The 17,959-nt window shown below is 36.2% G+C and overlaps 1 protein-coding gene across 1 annotated transcript in view; it reads right to left on the bottom strand.

Moving 5' to 3' along the window:
- Nucleotides 1-5,185: 5,185 nt before the first annotated feature.
- Nucleotides 5,186-17,959, bottom strand: part of TRIP11 (thyroid hormone receptor interactor 11) — an 83,630-nt gene continuing 70,856 nt past the window's right edge. The window contains exons 17-21 of the mRNA XM_030558905.1: nucleotides 12,697-12,778; nucleotides 11,758-11,872; nucleotides 11,010-11,135; nucleotides 9,413-9,557; nucleotides 5,186-6,724 (exon numbers count right to left, since the gene is read on the bottom strand). Of these exons, the coding sequence (XP_030414765.1) occupies nucleotides 6,504-6,724; nucleotides 9,413-9,557; nucleotides 11,010-11,135; nucleotides 11,758-11,872; nucleotides 12,697-12,778 (689 nt within the window). The 3' untranslated portion in view covers nucleotides 5,186-6,503. The remainder of the gene's footprint in view (nucleotides 6,725-9,412; nucleotides 9,558-11,009; nucleotides 11,136-11,757; nucleotides 11,873-12,696; nucleotides 12,779-17,959) is intronic.

The following is a 17,959-nucleotide window of genomic DNA, read 5'->3' as shown; positions in this document are numbered from 1 at the left end:
CACCTGCTGTGCCCCTTCTTTATTTTCCAACTCTGCAAACCTGTTCCTGAGTTCTATTTCTCCTTCACTGGCCCATCTTTTCCTCTGCCTGGTTCTCTTAGTCACATGATTCCACCCTCCACTTTGCTCACCTAATGTATCAATCAGGGTTTTTTCCCCAAGCTGCAGATATGGTGGCTATAAGGTTGAATATATTATGTTTATTATCAGCTAACATGAATATAGTTTTAAATCTAGGAAGGTGATAAGTGCCAAGTTGGCTCATATATATAAATAGCCTATAGCTGGATTTGAGGGTTGATGAAAATGAGACACACAGATCAATTTATTTTTCCTGAATTCATGAAGACAGACCTTCAGGGACCATGCCACTGATTAAATATATTTTTATACCACAAGGGACTTGATAGTTCACTGAAAGGACTGCTGCTGACACTTAATATTGCCAAAACTTTTTTAGTCCCAATATGTGCCCGCAGAGAAGCACTTGTGACTTCATGTCAGTTAGGATTAGTGATGTACAAGATGGCTTTTCTTCACTACCATCCTCTGGTAAGGATGAATCTTTTCTTCCTTGGCCACAAGAAAACCCAATTACTATCCTTTCACCACTCCACATATCCCAGTTGCATGAAGGCACCAAGAGGATCTCTTCAGTCTCTATGATTATGGTGGTTGCTTTGGCAGGATCTATATCTTCTGCATCTGCAACCAGGAAAGTCATGCTGACTGTGGCAGCAAGATATGTCCTCATCTTCTACTGATGCAGGGAGCACTGTGAAGGGTGTATTTTCAAAGCCAGATGGGAAAAGGTAGAACTGCGGTAGGAGAAAGACAGGATTGGGGGAAAATAGTAGATAGCATCTTGTCAGAAAAAGAAGGAGATGGCCAAGGAAATTATGCAGTCACAGTACTAACCCTTTGTTTACACAATTGTTATAGGCACATAAAGCAGCAAGTTGGAGTCAAAGGATGTATGTCTAAGAGAATCTCCCTTTTTTAAAAAAATAGGCCTAATTTTTACCCATTATGTAAACACTCCATTTGAGTGTTAGCTTAAAATATCAGTGGATTCACTGTTTTTTCCTAGAGGAAATAAAATACCATCAAGCAGATAACTTTGTGGCACAGCTCTCTATAGGCACAAGTAGGGGGGAAAAAAAGGTATAAAAGTCAAATCAAAATGTCTGCTGGCAGAGAGGGATGTCCACAAAGTATTCATTTTGCTTGTTTACAGAGGTCTGAAAACTGAGGAAACATAAGTGTTACTGTGAAATTCACAATAATATTAATGGGTTGTCCACCGAAGACCAAGAGAGGGCCACCTCTCAAAGCCAGTAAAACATGGGTAAAATGCCATTAAATCCCATCAAGACTGTGAGAAGCCATTCAATAAGAATCTTACACTGGCTGTGAAGAAATTCATTAAAAGAGTGAGCTCAGAGCTGATACAAACAGATGTAAATCCTTAAAAAAATAAAAATTAAGAGTCTATGTTACATGCGCCAATTAAGGAAGCACAGAACAATAACCAGTCACTCAATGTGGGCACTTACTGGATGATAAATGTCCTCTTGTATTTATGTCTAATTGATATTTACCTTTATTTCAGCACGCACATTCATTTCTTTGATCAATTGCTTTTACTTCTCTTTTGTTTGATCAAATCGGCAAGTGTTAGTAATTTGGTCAAATTACCATTCTAAAAGATCAACTAATACAGCCAGCACAGAAGAGCCATATTTTCTCTGATCTTACTTCCTCTTTTATCCCTAGCTATTATTAATATATCAGTTTTCTGGGGCACTAAATTATTTGATACAAAAAGTATTCCACTGATACTACACATTTAAGGTTTCTAAATCTTAACTGCAAAAAAAACAAAAAAAACAAAAAAAAAAAACCCAAAAAACCCAACCCTGCACTGAAGTGTAAGTTTGTGGCAATTGCATGTAACAGTTCACCCAACATATGACATTTGTGTTGCTGTAAGCAACGTGTGCAAGTTATTTTTTTTTAAAAAAGGCCAGCAGCTGTTTTGCGAATTTTTTTCATTGTGCATCATACATTGCCAACTTATATATATATCATTTTTGTTGTTAGCTATAAAGCTTTGCAATGTTGCTGCTGCTGCTGCTGCAAAAAAGGAAAAGTATACACATTTATACAGCATAATGCAGCACAAAACAAATGCCACAATCTGTAGATTTTCACCTTAGAGATACTCACTTATCTAACAGCTAATAAGGATTTTAGTAACTATCAGGTGTGGCAAAATAAGAAATCTCATGCTGTAAAGACATATCAAAATATACCAGAATTTTTTAAAATGTTTAAAGACATTTATATGTGCAGAATTAAATTTCTCAATTTGCATTTGATATTTAGGCATTTCCAAAAAGTGCACTTTGATGAAAGGAAGACTTTGAACATACAAATAAAACCAAGAGAGTTACATTCTGATAAACATAAGTTGAGCTCAGCTTTCAAAATTCTTTTGATAAATACTTCTTGTCCTTCCAAATTTAGGCCCTGCATGAATTTGTGCAATTGATTCTTTAAGCTGTCATTTATGTTTCCACAGCAAAGTTTTTTTCTCCACAGTAAATTAAAAATTCGCATTTTTTCTTAAATAAAAGTTTAATGACATTTTGTTACAGCTAAATCTTCTCAATCTGGGACTGTCAAGATTCCTAGAAAGCCACAACACACAATTAAACGAATGTGTATTAAACATATTACATGATTTATTGCAACTGACTGAAGATATAAGTCTTGAACTTTAAGACAGTGGTAAAGTAGCAACTGAGCTACCTCGAAAACTGGTCACAACAGTGTCAGAACTTAACTACAAAACTTCCAAGAAGCTTATAACTAGACATGGCAGGATTCAATTTTTTTTAAATAATTTCAGTGCATAATATTGATGTTTCTTTTTAAGCACTATTTTTGATTTGTACTGACTTAAATTTTCTCAGTTGCACGAAATTATGGGTTAAAGCATTTTCCCCACTTTTAAACACTTTCAAATTTCAGTTGTGGGAAATTAGGGGGATGGGGGGAGTCAGAATTATTTAATGACTGTAGATGCTGAGATTCAAAGAGTTATAACTTGTCAACATATGTGAAAATATATAAATTAAATATTCTTATATCAGCATATACTTATTTTTACTAATCAACTGCTAGTCCATTTGTAATCAGTCTAATTCAGAAGTCTAAATCATTGGGTTTTGAGTCCAATAAGTTCTCAAGCAGTGTTTTTCTTACTTTGCCTATCTGTAAATTTCAATTATCATTGACCAGACATTTTATTTTCATCGGGTTTGTGTGTAAACAGTGAAATAAACATTTACCAACATTTACTGATAAACTCATCCTTCTTCCAAACCTACTTATAATGTGAAAGAAACATATATGAGTTAAATTACATTTTGTTTTGTACTAATAATGCAACTGTATCAGTCAACTATTGCTTTATAAATTCTTCTTTCAAGTAGCCTGCCTTGTTACAAATTATTAGTGAAAAATCATTGTCAAGTGCATAAATTATCAAGAAGGTAAATGAGATGCAGATTATGAGTTGCCATTTGACTTAATTGTGTCCACCTAGGTTGCTGCACTCACTATGCAGCTCTTCCTGTGGGAAAGGAGGTTTGGGGGACACAGTCAAATTAAAAATGTAAAATTTAGTCCATTAAGAAAAAGTGAAAAGAAGTTTCAAGGACTGCACCTGCTTCTAAGCCTCACAGAGGATTTTTGATTTTATACTCACCTTTTTGCTGTGTAAAATGTTTCTCCCCTGCCACTACTGTGGGAAAGACCCACACAAACAACAGGAAAACCTGATTAACTAATTGACTGTAAATATGGGAAACAGACTATGTACAAAGAATCATTAAATGCAAAAAGTCAATAAAGAGAAAAGATCAGAAGATATTTTCACTAATCTTTCAGAAACAGCAGTCTTGGGCATTACTTACAATAGCAGCAGGAAGTGTGATTAAGTCAGCTCAAACCTTTCTTTACTCTCTAGTGGCTAAATAATGGACTGAATAGTATTATTTCCCAAGGAGGAATGCAGTGAGGAAAACACAGTCTCTCTAAACAGACAGTCCCAAGCCTACAGAAGCAATCTCTGCAATTCCAGGGGCTTCTTAGAATTTGATACATTTTTCTTTCTCCAAGAGAAACATGAATTAGGGTCTCTGACATTTCCTGACTATTTTTGCCCCCTGCCAAAGTTTTCCAGAGGATGGGAAGATATAGTTGGCAGTTACCAAGCTACTGCATAACAGACCTGATCTAAAGTCCAATTAAGTCAATGGTCCCAATATGTATTATTTCCGTTAGCTATGAAGCTAACTTGTTTCACTTCTGTGCATTTTAAGTTCTATAAAATTTTTAAAAATCAAGATGACTTTTTTGTGAAAAACAGTAATCAGCCAAAATGTGGCTGTCAACCACTAAATTCAGGAGACAGCTGCCAGCACGTGTCCACCTGTATTAATAATCTGTAAAATACATTATTTTTAAAAGGCAAACATATCTGTATATATCAGCTCATCAAAAGGATTTTATTCAAAGTGATGGCTCACCCTGAAATAAATATAATTACATGTATATAAGAGATTGCACAGATATACCCATGGTTTAAACTTTCTTTAGAGTCTTTTGGACAAAAAATAACCATTCCATGATGGTTTTCCAATGACAATACACATTTTAAGTAACCTACCTGAATATTCTCAACAAAGGTATCCAAAAATTTAATAGGAATTTAAAATTTAGTTCTTATACAACATAATACTTGCTTTCATACATCAAATATGCCTACTGACCTTGCAGAAATCAAATTTCAAAGGACTTGAATCCATTCATTAATTTATCCATAATAGAGATTTTATAACAGATACTAGTGATCTGAAACAAAAATTCAGTGATTGATCTGCTTCTAAATTTGCCTTAACCTTCCATTTCAAATCCATAAAACTCTGCTACATTGGGGAATGTCATTATCATATGAAAATGATTCTGAAGTTGAATTCTTCATGAAGACTGGAGTTACAAATTGAGAAACTTTTCTAAAGAACAGTTTAAAGGAAATGAAGGGATGTTACCATTTTATCTATATATAAAAATAAAGAAAAGTTTTGTTGCATTCATTATTTTGACAGATTCGATACAAGATTCTGTGATTAATTTTATTTAAACATAACTCTCGCAACACTTTAAACTAAGGGTACGTAATGAAAATGGAGAGGATTAAAGGCTGACAGTTCTAATATAGAACTTGCACAATAATCACCTTTAACACCGACTAAACAAGGAATGGCATAAACAGAATTAGAAACTAGACATTTTTAAACGAAGAAGTTTTGTTGCAGATTTTAACTGTTTTTCTAAGAAGGTTAGTTTTAACTTTCAGTATGCAATTCAATACTTTACCTGCAACATGTAGTATAAAGTGTACAAGTCATCACAGCTAAATTTACACAATTGGCTTTGTTTCTGGTCTTTACATAGACCTATTTACAAATCTGGGATAAGTAAACATCTACCTAAATTCTATACATATGTTCAAACTTTAAACCTGTTTCAAATCAAATCCTGCACGATAAAAGTCTTTTAAATATACATCTTAAACCATTACAGTACTGCAGCATGTTTATATATATTAAAATTCCCATGGATCTGTTAAATTCTCCATTGATAGCTATTCACCACATGGAAGTTTTTAGGAAAAAAAAATCCAAGATATTCTCCAACTCCTTTGTTTCCAGAATTAACACCTTGGTGCCTGTGGTTTTGGATTACCATAAGCAGCTATTAGACTGGGAAAAATATAGCTCCTGGTACAAAAAGGATTGATGTGCCTCAAAGTGGCCCAAAATTTGGGATGCAACTTATCCGCTTATTAAGAGGGATATGTGTTTTTATGAAAATATAGTTGGGTAACTGCAAGTATTTTTGTCGTCTCCAATAATTAAGCTCCTACATGCTTCCCTACCTCCTCCTTTGGAATTTGTGTCATGAATGGGCATCCCAAATATTATTCTATATTAATTTTGGTTAGAAATATTAATTAATTTGCAGTGGTACTTCCTCACATGCCCATTGTCAATAACAGATTGTGCTCTTTGACAAACTGACCCCAATACCAAAGAGTTAATATTGTTGTTGCACTCCTGAAACAACTCAGAATACAGGTAGTGTTTATGAGTCCTACAGTTTGTTTTGCAATTCTACAACTGAGATAGAATAAATTTTCTCCAGTTTAAAACCTACCTCAGAACCAATATGAACAAAGAAGGCAGTTATTCCTGTGACTCCTACAATTTCCAAAGCACGGTTTAGTTCATAATTAAATATAAAGAAAAACCAAGTACATCTGCAAACAAGTACACAGCTTTTTACAAAAGGCCTCTGTGATCAATTATATAAAATATAGAGTTCTCATTTTCCTTAAAGTGCGATCATCATCAATATTGATTCAGAATCATCTATTGTTTCAAGAGGTCTTTTAGTAAAGCACCAGCACTGGCATCAGGCAACACTGGCAGTGGTGTAAAAGTAGGCAATGCATCAGAAATAGGTTTCATAAGCAGATGCCCTGATCCACCAGCTCCAAGAGAAGTGGGGGTGATTAGGGGCACTGCTGCAGACCGGGGTGCCAAGAATGGATTCGCATCTGGTCTTCTACTGGTTCCTGAACCTGTAGTTTCTGAGATTTTAAAAAAACACAAAGAACAAACAAACAAACAAAAACACACACACATTAGAAAACATTTACAATCCAGTTTTCAACGCATTTCAACGCATTTGTGTAGAAAGCAGATTATCCTTCAATTGGCTCCTCCTTCTCCGTTGCATCAAATTCAGTCTTCTTGCCCTACACTTCAAGGCCTTTCACAACTCTGCATCCTCTCTACTTATCTACTTTATTATTACATCCCACTGGTAAAATTATACTAACTTTGATTGCCCATGTATCAACTTCTCAAAATCTGTCCCTTTTAGACAAAACTCTTGCCCATACTAGCTTTTGTCCAAGTTATTTCAAATTCAATATAAAAATTCTCTCAGTCCCAGATAAAACTAGGGCCCTACCAAATTCATGGCCATGAAAAATGCATCATGACTGTGAAATCTGATCTCCCCTGTGAAATCTGCCTAATGTAGGGGAGGGGCAGGGCTGGGGGCTCCTACAGTGCACCATGCTCCAGTTGCTAGTCCTGGCCAGGCTGGGGAGGGATGGGACTTCCTCTTCCCCGGTAGGGGCCATTCCTGGGACTGGGTCAGATCCACCTCTAGGAACCTCCCAGCTGCAGGAAGCTCTGTGGCTGCTGACTGGCAGTCCCAGCTCTGAAAGCAGCACCATCACCAGCATGGAAGTGAGGGCGGTATGGTATGGAATTGCCACCCTTTCTTCTGCGCCCCCGCCAGTAGCAGTACAGAAGTGAGGGTGGCAATACTGTGACACCTCCTACAATAGCATACTATACCATGCCACCCTTACTTCTGTGCTGCTGCAGGTGGTGGCGCTGCCTTTAGAGCTGGGTGCCTGGCCAGCAGTTGTTGCTCTCCGGCTGCCCAGCTCTGAAGGCAGTGCCACCACTAGTAGTGCAGAAGTAAGGGTGGCAATACCGTGAGCTCCCCTACAATAAATAGCCTTGTGACCCCCACCCATGATCCCCAGGGTTACAACACTGACATTTCAGATTTAAATAGCTGAAACCATGACATTTATGATTTTTAAAATCCTGTGAGTGAAATTGACCAAAATGGACTGTGAATTTGGTAGGGTCTTAGATATAACCTATGTTTTTCCTTTGTGTGCAGATATCAGAGGGGGAAGCAGACAAAAAAAAAATCAGGTTTATAGTGGAAACTAAGTTGCTACTGCCACTCCATAATAATTCAATACATTTTTTAAAAAAAAAAGATCTTTTATCACACAACTGGCTCAAACTCCTATACATATAGCAAGGCTACTCAAGTCCTTTTGCATTGGCATGGGATTTACATCCTTATCTTATGCTTCTTCCATATGGTATATCTCTAGCAACTGAAAACTTAGATACCAAAACAATTAAGGGATATAGGATAGGTGTCTGGTTTTATAAGGGAACAATATGGTTCCTGAATGAATAAAGGACCTCAGAACTTAGTTTTTCCAGACTAGGAAAATGGGCTTTTGCCAAATAAAATAGGGTACCCTGCCTATTATTATTATAAATGACAAGAGTACAAAGCAGCAAAGAATCCTGTGGCACCTTATAGACTAACAGACATTTTGGAGCATGAGCTTTCGTGGGTGAATACCCACTTCCTCAGATGCATCTGAGGAAGTGGGTATTCACCCACGAAAGCTCATGCTCCAAAATGTCTGTTAGTCTATAAGGTGCCACAGGATTCTTTGCTGCTTTTACAGATCCAGACTAACACGGCTACCCCTCTGATACAAGAGTACAAAGAAATATGAAACCTAATTTAAGTTTATTGAAAATAATACTTTCAGAGATAAGCTGATATGGTAAATTGGAAATTCTCTCTTTATGTTTCTCCAATTTACTTGTGGCTTGAAGAAGTTATTTAAAACTTAATATTGCAGCTTACAATTTTTGAAATTTTATTTTAAAAAGCTCTATGATCAGCAACAGTTGGTATCTAAAGATGAAGTCCTAAAAAGCATATTAAAAAAAAATCATTCCATATGCAGAACTCTGATTAATTAAATTAAGGACTTGATCCTACAAGGTGCTGAGCATCCTAAACATATATTACTCAGCAGCATGTGCTCAGTGTCTTACAGGATTAGAATCTAAAGGAAAGCCAATTGATATTTTTGTACATACCTGCTAGGAAGTATTTCAAGTACAGGTATAACTGTTAAAGTATTCTGACTTTACCAACATGGAGAACAAATTAGAGATCCTTTCTCAGATCAAAAATCAATCTCCAATTAGCTCACATTTTTAAACAATCTGCTAGTTTTAGCCTAATACTTAGGAAGTGAACTGGTGTTACACATGACAAACCATCACAAGCTTGGCATTGTCAGCTCTATGAGATCCAGGCTAAACAGCAGGGATGCTGCAGATCAGGACTAGAGAGCACAGACCTAACCACATGCAGGGAAGATTAACCACCATCTGTCTGGCTCTAGTGCTGGCTCTCACCATCAAAAGCAATATATTCACTCAGAGATTAAGGGGACTTCTTTGGGGATGGGGGAAGGAGGAAATAGAATATCAAAGTGGTCTAAGGGAGCTAGGAGCTTAACTCCCGTATGCCCTTTAGAAAATCCCATCAGAACGAAAGGATGGATGGACACACACATACACACAGTTTTGCTCTCCCTTTAGGTTTAATCCAGAATTTCAAATTTTCCACCAAGATATAGTGTTACCTGTATGACTGCTGGATCTGGTACTACTAGGATTACAAATTCCTGCTGCTCCTAAAGGTTTCATGTCATGAACAGAGAGCGTGGGTAGGGGAAGGTTTGGACGTGATTCTGTTTCAAGGAACTTCACAAACAGTTCTGAAAAAGACTAGAAAGAACATGCCCACTAATTAGAACATTTTCAATCATTTTCTTTAACTGGTAATTGCTTCTGGCCAGAATTTAGAAAGAAAGACTGGTCCTGAAAAGATCTGTACTGCGCTGCACGAATTTTTCTAGCTCTAAGGTCACAAGAAATCAGACTTTAACATGCGGTAATCAAGGAATTTATTTAAAAAAAATATCAGTTAACCTTCAGTGACACAGCAAAAATATAATTAAAACTTTAATAATTTCCAAAGATAACATTTGTACCTCCACCATCAAAGTCTGATTGTTTCTTGAATCCCATGCTGCTATTGACTTCATAAGCAGTATAACATGGACACAGGAACATTGTCACCCAAGTTACAACAGCTTAATAAGGAGGAGAAAATGTCAATTTTTTTTTAAAAAGGCCATTACTTTCTCCACTTTGTTTATCTGACACACTATGCCATGGATATGATACTGCTTATGATGTCAGCCAAATCACAGTACTCAGACTTTGCTAGGAGAATAAGCACTGCAGATACAAAATTATTAATCTTCCTCTTTATGCCTGTGAAACTACTAAGACAATTTACATTATTAGCAAACACACTGAGAAAAAACATTTTCTAAATTAAATTAATTGACATCTACACCTTAAAAATCACAGCTCTGGCTGGTGGCTTACTTTATTACTCCACTTCATTGCTTGTGTCATTTTAGTAGCCAATATCCTCCCATAAGCTTACAGTCAGAGATTTACGCTTTACATCAATTCTCCAACATTTTTATTCTGTGACACGGTGAACAAAAAACAACTTCCAAATCCTCTTATTGCTCCCTGCTTGATTCTCAAATATGTTCCATTCTGATCACCAAGAAAGGCTCCAGCCTACTAACTACAGTGTCAGAATCACCACTTTATAAAACTTGAAAAGTGGCTGCTTTCTCAAGAACTTCTGAATCTAAGACCAATGATGTACAGCACAGAAAAGCTAGGAATTCCAGCTTTCAAGTTAAAATTGAAAGGAGGGTGGGGGGCCTTTGGGGAAAGGGAAGAACAAAATTGTAATCAAATTATGATTTCATGGTCTTATATCCTGCAGCCTGCTGAAGGCTCCCAGCTTTCAAATAATGCATTTAACCTCTAGTTCTGAAGGTTCACACAATAAAGGTCCCTGGTGGACAATGATATCATCAGTCCCTAGAAGAGCTGTAATATTTTGGTAGTAGCCCAGCACTTAGCATGGACCTCAGGCCAGTAGGACTTTTAACCTCCTGTTTACTACTGGTTTAAAAAAAATGTTGGAAAACTAAGTAGTTGCACTAAGAACACAAGTAATTTAAGATCTATTATCAATAAAACCAACATTAAATCAAGACCAAAATACCAAAACTAAAAATGTTAGCATTTATATATGAGTCATGGCTTTTGCATTCAGATGTAGAGAACTGTATAATTAATCCTTACACTATTGAAAACAGATTGATTAGTTGGTCTTATAGGTGTGCTCGGGACACTCTTTGATCCAGCTCCTCCTCCACCAAGCCAACTAGTCACCCATCTGGTAACACCTTTCTGGTCTTCAGACACTAACTAGAGAGAATTAAAAAAAGAGAAATGCTGAAATAAAGAAAAAAACAGCAAAACCAACCAACAAAAAGCAAACAAACAATAAAATCAGCTTATGGGCTGGCTCCCTTACATTTGCTCACAAATGGCAAAGGGAACTGTTCCAGATTATCTTATTTGACGAACAGCGAACCCTTATTTACTGACAAAAGCTTTAAAACTGTTCTCCACCCCTCTGAAATATCCCACTGGTCTAAAATCCTGTTATGCATAAAACCATTGTTTAAATAAGCCTGTATACATGAGTTAAACTAGTTTGACTAACTGAAGTAAACATTCTGAGACTGTCATATTACAGCTACTGTACTAACCACCAAGTGAAGCTCTTTCCTTCCTCTACGGCAACATCCATCAGACAAGATGACATCCTGCATCTATTATCCTATTAAAATCATTGTAAGATCCAGTAGAATCAGAATGTTCCTCTTTAAGAATGAACACAGATGAAAGGCCAAATTTTTTATTTTCCATAAATATTGCTTGGCCATGGCATTTAACGTAGCAGCAGAAAACAACATTGTGTTTTACTAACATCACAAATATATGTTAAATGAAAGAGGAAGTCTAGTTTTTAATGCAGTATTACCTGATCCAGCTCTTCCTTGTTGATCCCCAAAATACTTCCCATTAACCTTAAGACCTCATGACGCTTATTCTTTGGAGTATGAAAATGCCCAATGAAGAGATTTCTCATCAAGACCCTACAAAAATGAAGAGAAAGAGCTAATTAATCAATTCAGCTTTTACATAACTCATTTTGTCAAAATATTAACATATTAATCCTTATTCTTGAAATGATTTCACATACACTTTTCTAATTTATCATCATCATCATCAACCAAAGTCAAAATGTATGATGCAAGAAATAAATGGCAACCTCACCAAATTCCTTTAAGCTCCGAAAACACTTCATCTACTGTGGGCTGTAATTTGGAGAAGTTTGCAAATGGCCTTATTATCTACTGAGACAGTGGGAACAATGATTCACATGCTGAGGAAGTGATATATTTCACTGAGATGGAGCAAGAAGCAAGAAGCTAAGTACTGTCTTGAATCAATCCTAAGGGAGGAAACAGTGGAGTGGCTATAGTTTTAATATCAATTCTAAGTGGGCGGAACCAAATGAGAGTCTGATATCCAGATGATACCAGCTATGTGAGAAGGCTTACTTTTTGTGCCCTAGACAGATTACAATGTACTAGCATTGAACTACAGATAGAAAGTCAAGAAAATAGAGTCAAACTAGAATTATAAATAAGGAATAATCAATAATGCTAATTTTGTTTAGATGACATTTTAATTCTGTTTAGACAAACATTTTTATTTCAATTTTCAAAACTAAGCTTTAAAATGACTGTACAATGGAAAATATGCAAGTATTCACTATTTTTTGAAAGATTTTATGCAGAAACCTAAATCTACACCATGACTACTATTCTTATTCTGTTAGTGTAGTTTTAAGAAGGGATGTATAGGATGAAGAGCAAAGAACTTATAATTACACCAATTAAGAAAAGTCACTTACTTGTCCACTTTCCCTTCTGTGCTGTTTATAAGGTTCATTAGTTTGTTTTGTGCATCTTCTAACATTTCTTGTTTGATCTCACCTAGAGAATTAATATGTAATTTCACTGTAAATTAACTAAAATAGATTTTAAGATAATATACATTTCAAAGTTATATATACATGTTTTCAAATAAAACGCATCAATATTATTAAAATAAGCTTTTTTTTTAAATAAAGATGATGTATTTGGAAAGTGTTCACTTAATAAGGTATTTAATATTTTAATATGAGCTAAAATACCCAGCACATTTAGTGCAAGGTGAGCCAAAGCACAGAAAGCAGGATATAAATCCACTGCATGAGGCTTGGTAAATTGTTCAGCTGCAGTTAAATTAACTAAAGCTGGAAAATAAGATCGTATGTAACAGTTCATGAGCTGCTTCAGTACATTCTAGGTAGGATTTCAGTCCTATCTGAAATCTTATATAGTGTAGAGTATGAACTTAGAAACCACTTTGGTCACAACAATACCCAAACCTACCCCACTGGGTCTCCTGAATTTGCCATAAACGGGTATTGACATCCCAACAGACTTGGAAATGTTAGCACTTTTAGAGCCATTTTCTCACACTGGGAAATAGAAACATTTATTTGCATTTTACTTTATCCCAATTTCCAGGTATAATTTTGCAGATTGCCAGTTTGACACAAGACTACAATGACTCTTATGGTGTGTTCTGGTCTGTAACAGGGTCAGTGTATGTCATCTGGTCATGTGTGTGCTGCCTTTTTAGCTTCTAAGTGCACCCAGACTCTCATGAGAAGTTCCATCCCTTCTCGGGGTTTGGTTCATTAAAGTAACTTCACAGATCAATATCACCTCAATGCAAAACAAACTTTCATGGACGCCAGCATTCTTTCCCCAAAACCAAATCCAACTGTCTGGACCTACAGCCTCTCATCAGGAAAGCTTCAATCTTTACATTCTGTAGGTACCTCCCACCAGCCAGTCCCATCTGCTTGGCACAGAAGCCCCCCGACCAGGGTCCTTCCTCTGGCCCTGGGTCTTTCTTCTTTTTCTCTTTAGCAACCCTGGGCTGCCAGCACCTAACAGCCACTGTCCCAAGCCGCAGAACAGGGTGCTGAAAAATGTGCATGCACTCCAGAACCAGCACACTTACATGGTCCACTATGCCAATAACCCTTATGATGAAAAGGAGTTAAAGGAGAGACTGAAATGGCTTTTTGGAAGTATGAAAATTCAGTTTAAAATGGTTGGACTGGAACATCACAGATACCATGAAATTTCCTTGACACATGGAGCTGAGGGACAAATGAGAGGGCGAAAAGCTGTTATATATTTAATTTGCAAATCATATGATATACCTATCAATACTTACGGAGTTAAATAAAAAAGTTTCAAAAATGGACCTTTATCCGCTATCCTGAATTCCTACTTGCCAGCTCCATGTTCCAATTGGTTGTTGTGATGCAATACCCTGATCTGCTGGATCACAGCTGAGTGGAAATCATAGGCAGAATGGTCTACAGTGTGGTTTTGTGATTGATATGTCCAGTATTAAAGTTATCAAGAACAATGATTCATTTCATACAGGCCAAACAGGCATCAGATTTAGTCCTTTTGTTGCTATGATCATAATTCTTCCTAAACAGTTTAATGGCATCCATTTCTCTATGCATCTAGTATTACATATAACTCAACAGCTTGCCTTTTCTTATACACATACAATCACCTAACCACTCTATGGAAATGTATCCTGGACTTTGTTTGACCTTCCATCACCTTCACCATTCAGAAGCTGATAAAAATAGCTTATGAATTCCAAAAATATTATGAGAGAAAAATAAATCCCTAAGAAAATTCACAGAACAAAACCATTTTATTCAACATTAATGTTGTGAGAAAACATGCCAAGTTTCCTACTCATAAACTTGTATTAAAATATGGAATCAAAAAGAGCTGATATTAGATAAATTAAAGATTTTTTGCACAATGAAACAGAACAGTAATTGCTAGATGACTTCTTCACTTTCAAAATGTTTTGGGATATAAGAAGAAGTTGACAATTGCTTAGAAACTAAAAAAGCAGCAAAGAGTCCTGTGGCACCTTATAGACTAACAGACATTATGGAGCATGAGCTTTCGTGGATGAATACCCACTTCGTCAGATGCATGCATGTATTCACCCACAAAAGCTCATGCTCCAAAACGTCTGTTAGTCTATAAGGTGCCACAGGACTCTTTGCTGCTTTTACAGATCCAGACTAACACGGCTACCTCTCTGATACTAGGAACTAAAAGATATTTCCAGAGTAGTATTAGATGCTAAATGGTAGTGTTAGATGCTAAACTCTGGTGATTTCTTCTCCTCTCATTATCATGGCAAATCCCAAAGGAAAATGGCCTCTTTGCAGATCAAGCACCACTTGGATCAATCTTTGACTAGTTTACATTTCTCACCAACACACAGGATACCGGAATGCCCTTTCCGCAAAGTTTCATTGGTCAGTTTCACCTCAGTGGCAGAGAATCTCTTAGCCACTTCAGCTACATGGACAATTGACTAGATTACACTGAAGCTGACCACCTTGACAAACACCCTCACAACATGAATGACCCTGGAGAGGTCTTCTCCTCTGACTAGAGTTAAAATGATTGCCAAGTATGGATTTTGCAAGATGTATTCTCTCAGGGTTACATTCAAACTAATGCAAAGGGCAGGTACAAATCTCTATGTACCACATATAAAGACTTAACTGGGGCACAGGAGCTTTATGAAGAGCCTCTGTAGTAAAATGGATTTCACTCTCAAGTAACACTAACAGAGACCAGGAGCTTTTCCTTCCCTTCCTCTGCAGAGTTGAGTGGCTATCATCTTCAATCCTGTAGGAAATGTCCATCAGGTTAATCTACCCTTGCAGGAGGTTCCCCTTGCTCATGTGTTTGTATATTTCAGAGCATTTCAAATTATACTTGTAAATTTTAAGTGAACTTTTTAAATTTAAATCCAATATTTTCTGTATTAAGCAGCTGAGATATGGACATCTACAAGCCCCAATCACTAAAATATGTAGGTAAAATTCCTATGAATTACTATCAATAAGTAAATATATACTGGGGGGGGCATAATTTTATCTACCTTTTTTGGTTACAAATCATCTGACATACATGGAAAAAACACTTCACTCTAATTTCCACATGGCTTGTAATCCTTTATAAAATTCAGCCCACAACCATGTTGGCACAGTGGGGTTTTCTCAATTAATAATAATAACTCCCATGCCACCCTCAGCAGGACTTTCTATATACATCAAAGACCTTAGCTGTGAAACTGATATGTTCTAATGTATCCTGTTTGAGGACTCCAAGTACAACTGTAATAATTGTGTCACAAACTGAATTTTATTGAGTACAAAGCGGAAAGACAATAACCAGTGTAATGCTTAAAAAAGCCTTACTCCAGAGGCATAAGGATTAGTGTTTTTATTCAAAACAAAGTAAAGATTGATTAATCTCTCTTCGCAATTACACACACACACACCCTCCTCTAATAATCAGATTCATTATTGAACATCAGTATCAATTATACTCTGAATATAAGGGTATACTGAGAAATCCCACATATTAGCATTAACAAACTTTGAGGATGTGATGAGATCAGAGAACCATCCTGATGTGTAAAGTGCCAGAGAACGCCTGCTTAAATACAAACACACACTTGCAAATTCCAATATTTTGCAAATGCTAGACATAAAAGGGTGTGGGGGGGGGGACAGAAAAATTACACTGCTTTTAAAATCAAGGTTTTAAAGATATAAAGAAGCATAATTTATATAAAATAACTTAATATGTGGGATTCCACAAGACCAAAGTTTAAAGAAAGAAATGTTAAGAAAAGATGACAGCTCTGGGGGCCATATGAGTTAGCTGACATGATATGTTGTGCAGGTCTTTCAGAGAGGAACAGGAAGAGAAAATCATTTTAAAAAATTGAAAAATGTGATTACAAAACCAAAAAATTGACAAAAACTCAGGAGCAGGTGTAGTATCTGAAATTACCTTTTAACAGCTCCCCTCCCTTTTTTAAAAAAAAATTGAACAGATTTCAACTTAATGGTGTTGCTTTAGACTACACTATTGTTCAACTGTCCATCTCAAAACTTGTTCCTCATAGTCAGTACAAACATTACCAATACATTTTAAAGTGAAAATATTATTGCTAAATATATTATTCTACTTTTGTCAAAACATTTATTCTATCATGAGCTCATTAAGGGTCACTTTAATAGCTGTATTCCATCATAAGTTTAATAAGGGTCAGTTTCAATGGCTATTACATATCTACAGTCAATTGTAGAGTGAATAAACTGTTTTATAATCAGTCCACATCTCAGAAATATATTTCTAAAGTATTGTGACATCACAAGTGTAATTTCACAGCTGAATACAATTTAATCATTTATTTCATGGGTATGAAAAGAGCGCATAGCAGAAGGGACCTTAGCCAAAATTCAGCATGGATTGCTGTAAACGAGACATTTCTGACAGTCTCCAATAATTTGTTAGCCATTTAAGGCAATTCAAAAAACTGCATCTGGTATGTCTTATATTTTCCCATTAAATATCAGTTCTCCTGCCAAAAAAATCCATAAAGAAATTCTTCAAAAGATTTGGCCAACAAAGCTGTGTCTGGGAATGTATTTGGCCCATTTTCAACAGGACATCATATGTTTTCTTGAATAAATAACATGTTAAAAAACAGAGCCTTTTCTGAAAAAAAAAAATAAAAAAAAATCTACTATTTGATAGATACTTCTAACCAAGTAAAATGTTATTTCCCTTATGCATCAAGTTTTTAAACTAAACTGCTTATATCACATTGAGTGAGACAAGGTGGGTGAAGCAGTACCTTTAATTGGAGCAACTTCTACTGGTGGAAGAGACAAGCTTTTGAGTTACACAGAGCACTTCCTGAGATCTGAATATTTCCTCATTCACCTTATCTCTCTCGTATCTTGGGACCAACATGGCTAAAACAACACTGCAAATATCATATTATTGTTTGAAACCATACTAAGATCCAACCTTGCCTGTAAGTTCAAACCTACTGAAACCTACCAACCTTTCCACTACCACAATCACCAAATGCAAAACTATGGGACTAAGTTCACTCTGGCCTGAGCACACCCTCTCACAGGAGGGGGAGTTTTGTCTGCTTATGCCAAGGTTCAATCTGGTCCTTGGTGTCAGGGAGAGTTT

This window comes from Gopherus evgoodei, chromosome 4 (genome assembly GCF_007399415.2).
Source record: "Gopherus evgoodei ecotype Sinaloan lineage chromosome 4, rGopEvg1_v1.p, whole genome shotgun sequence".
NCBI lineage: Eukaryota > Metazoa > Chordata > Testudines > Testudinidae > Gopherus > Gopherus evgoodei.
Note: the sequence above shows the minus strand (reverse complement) of the source record. Positions and strands in the feature narration are given on the sequence as shown.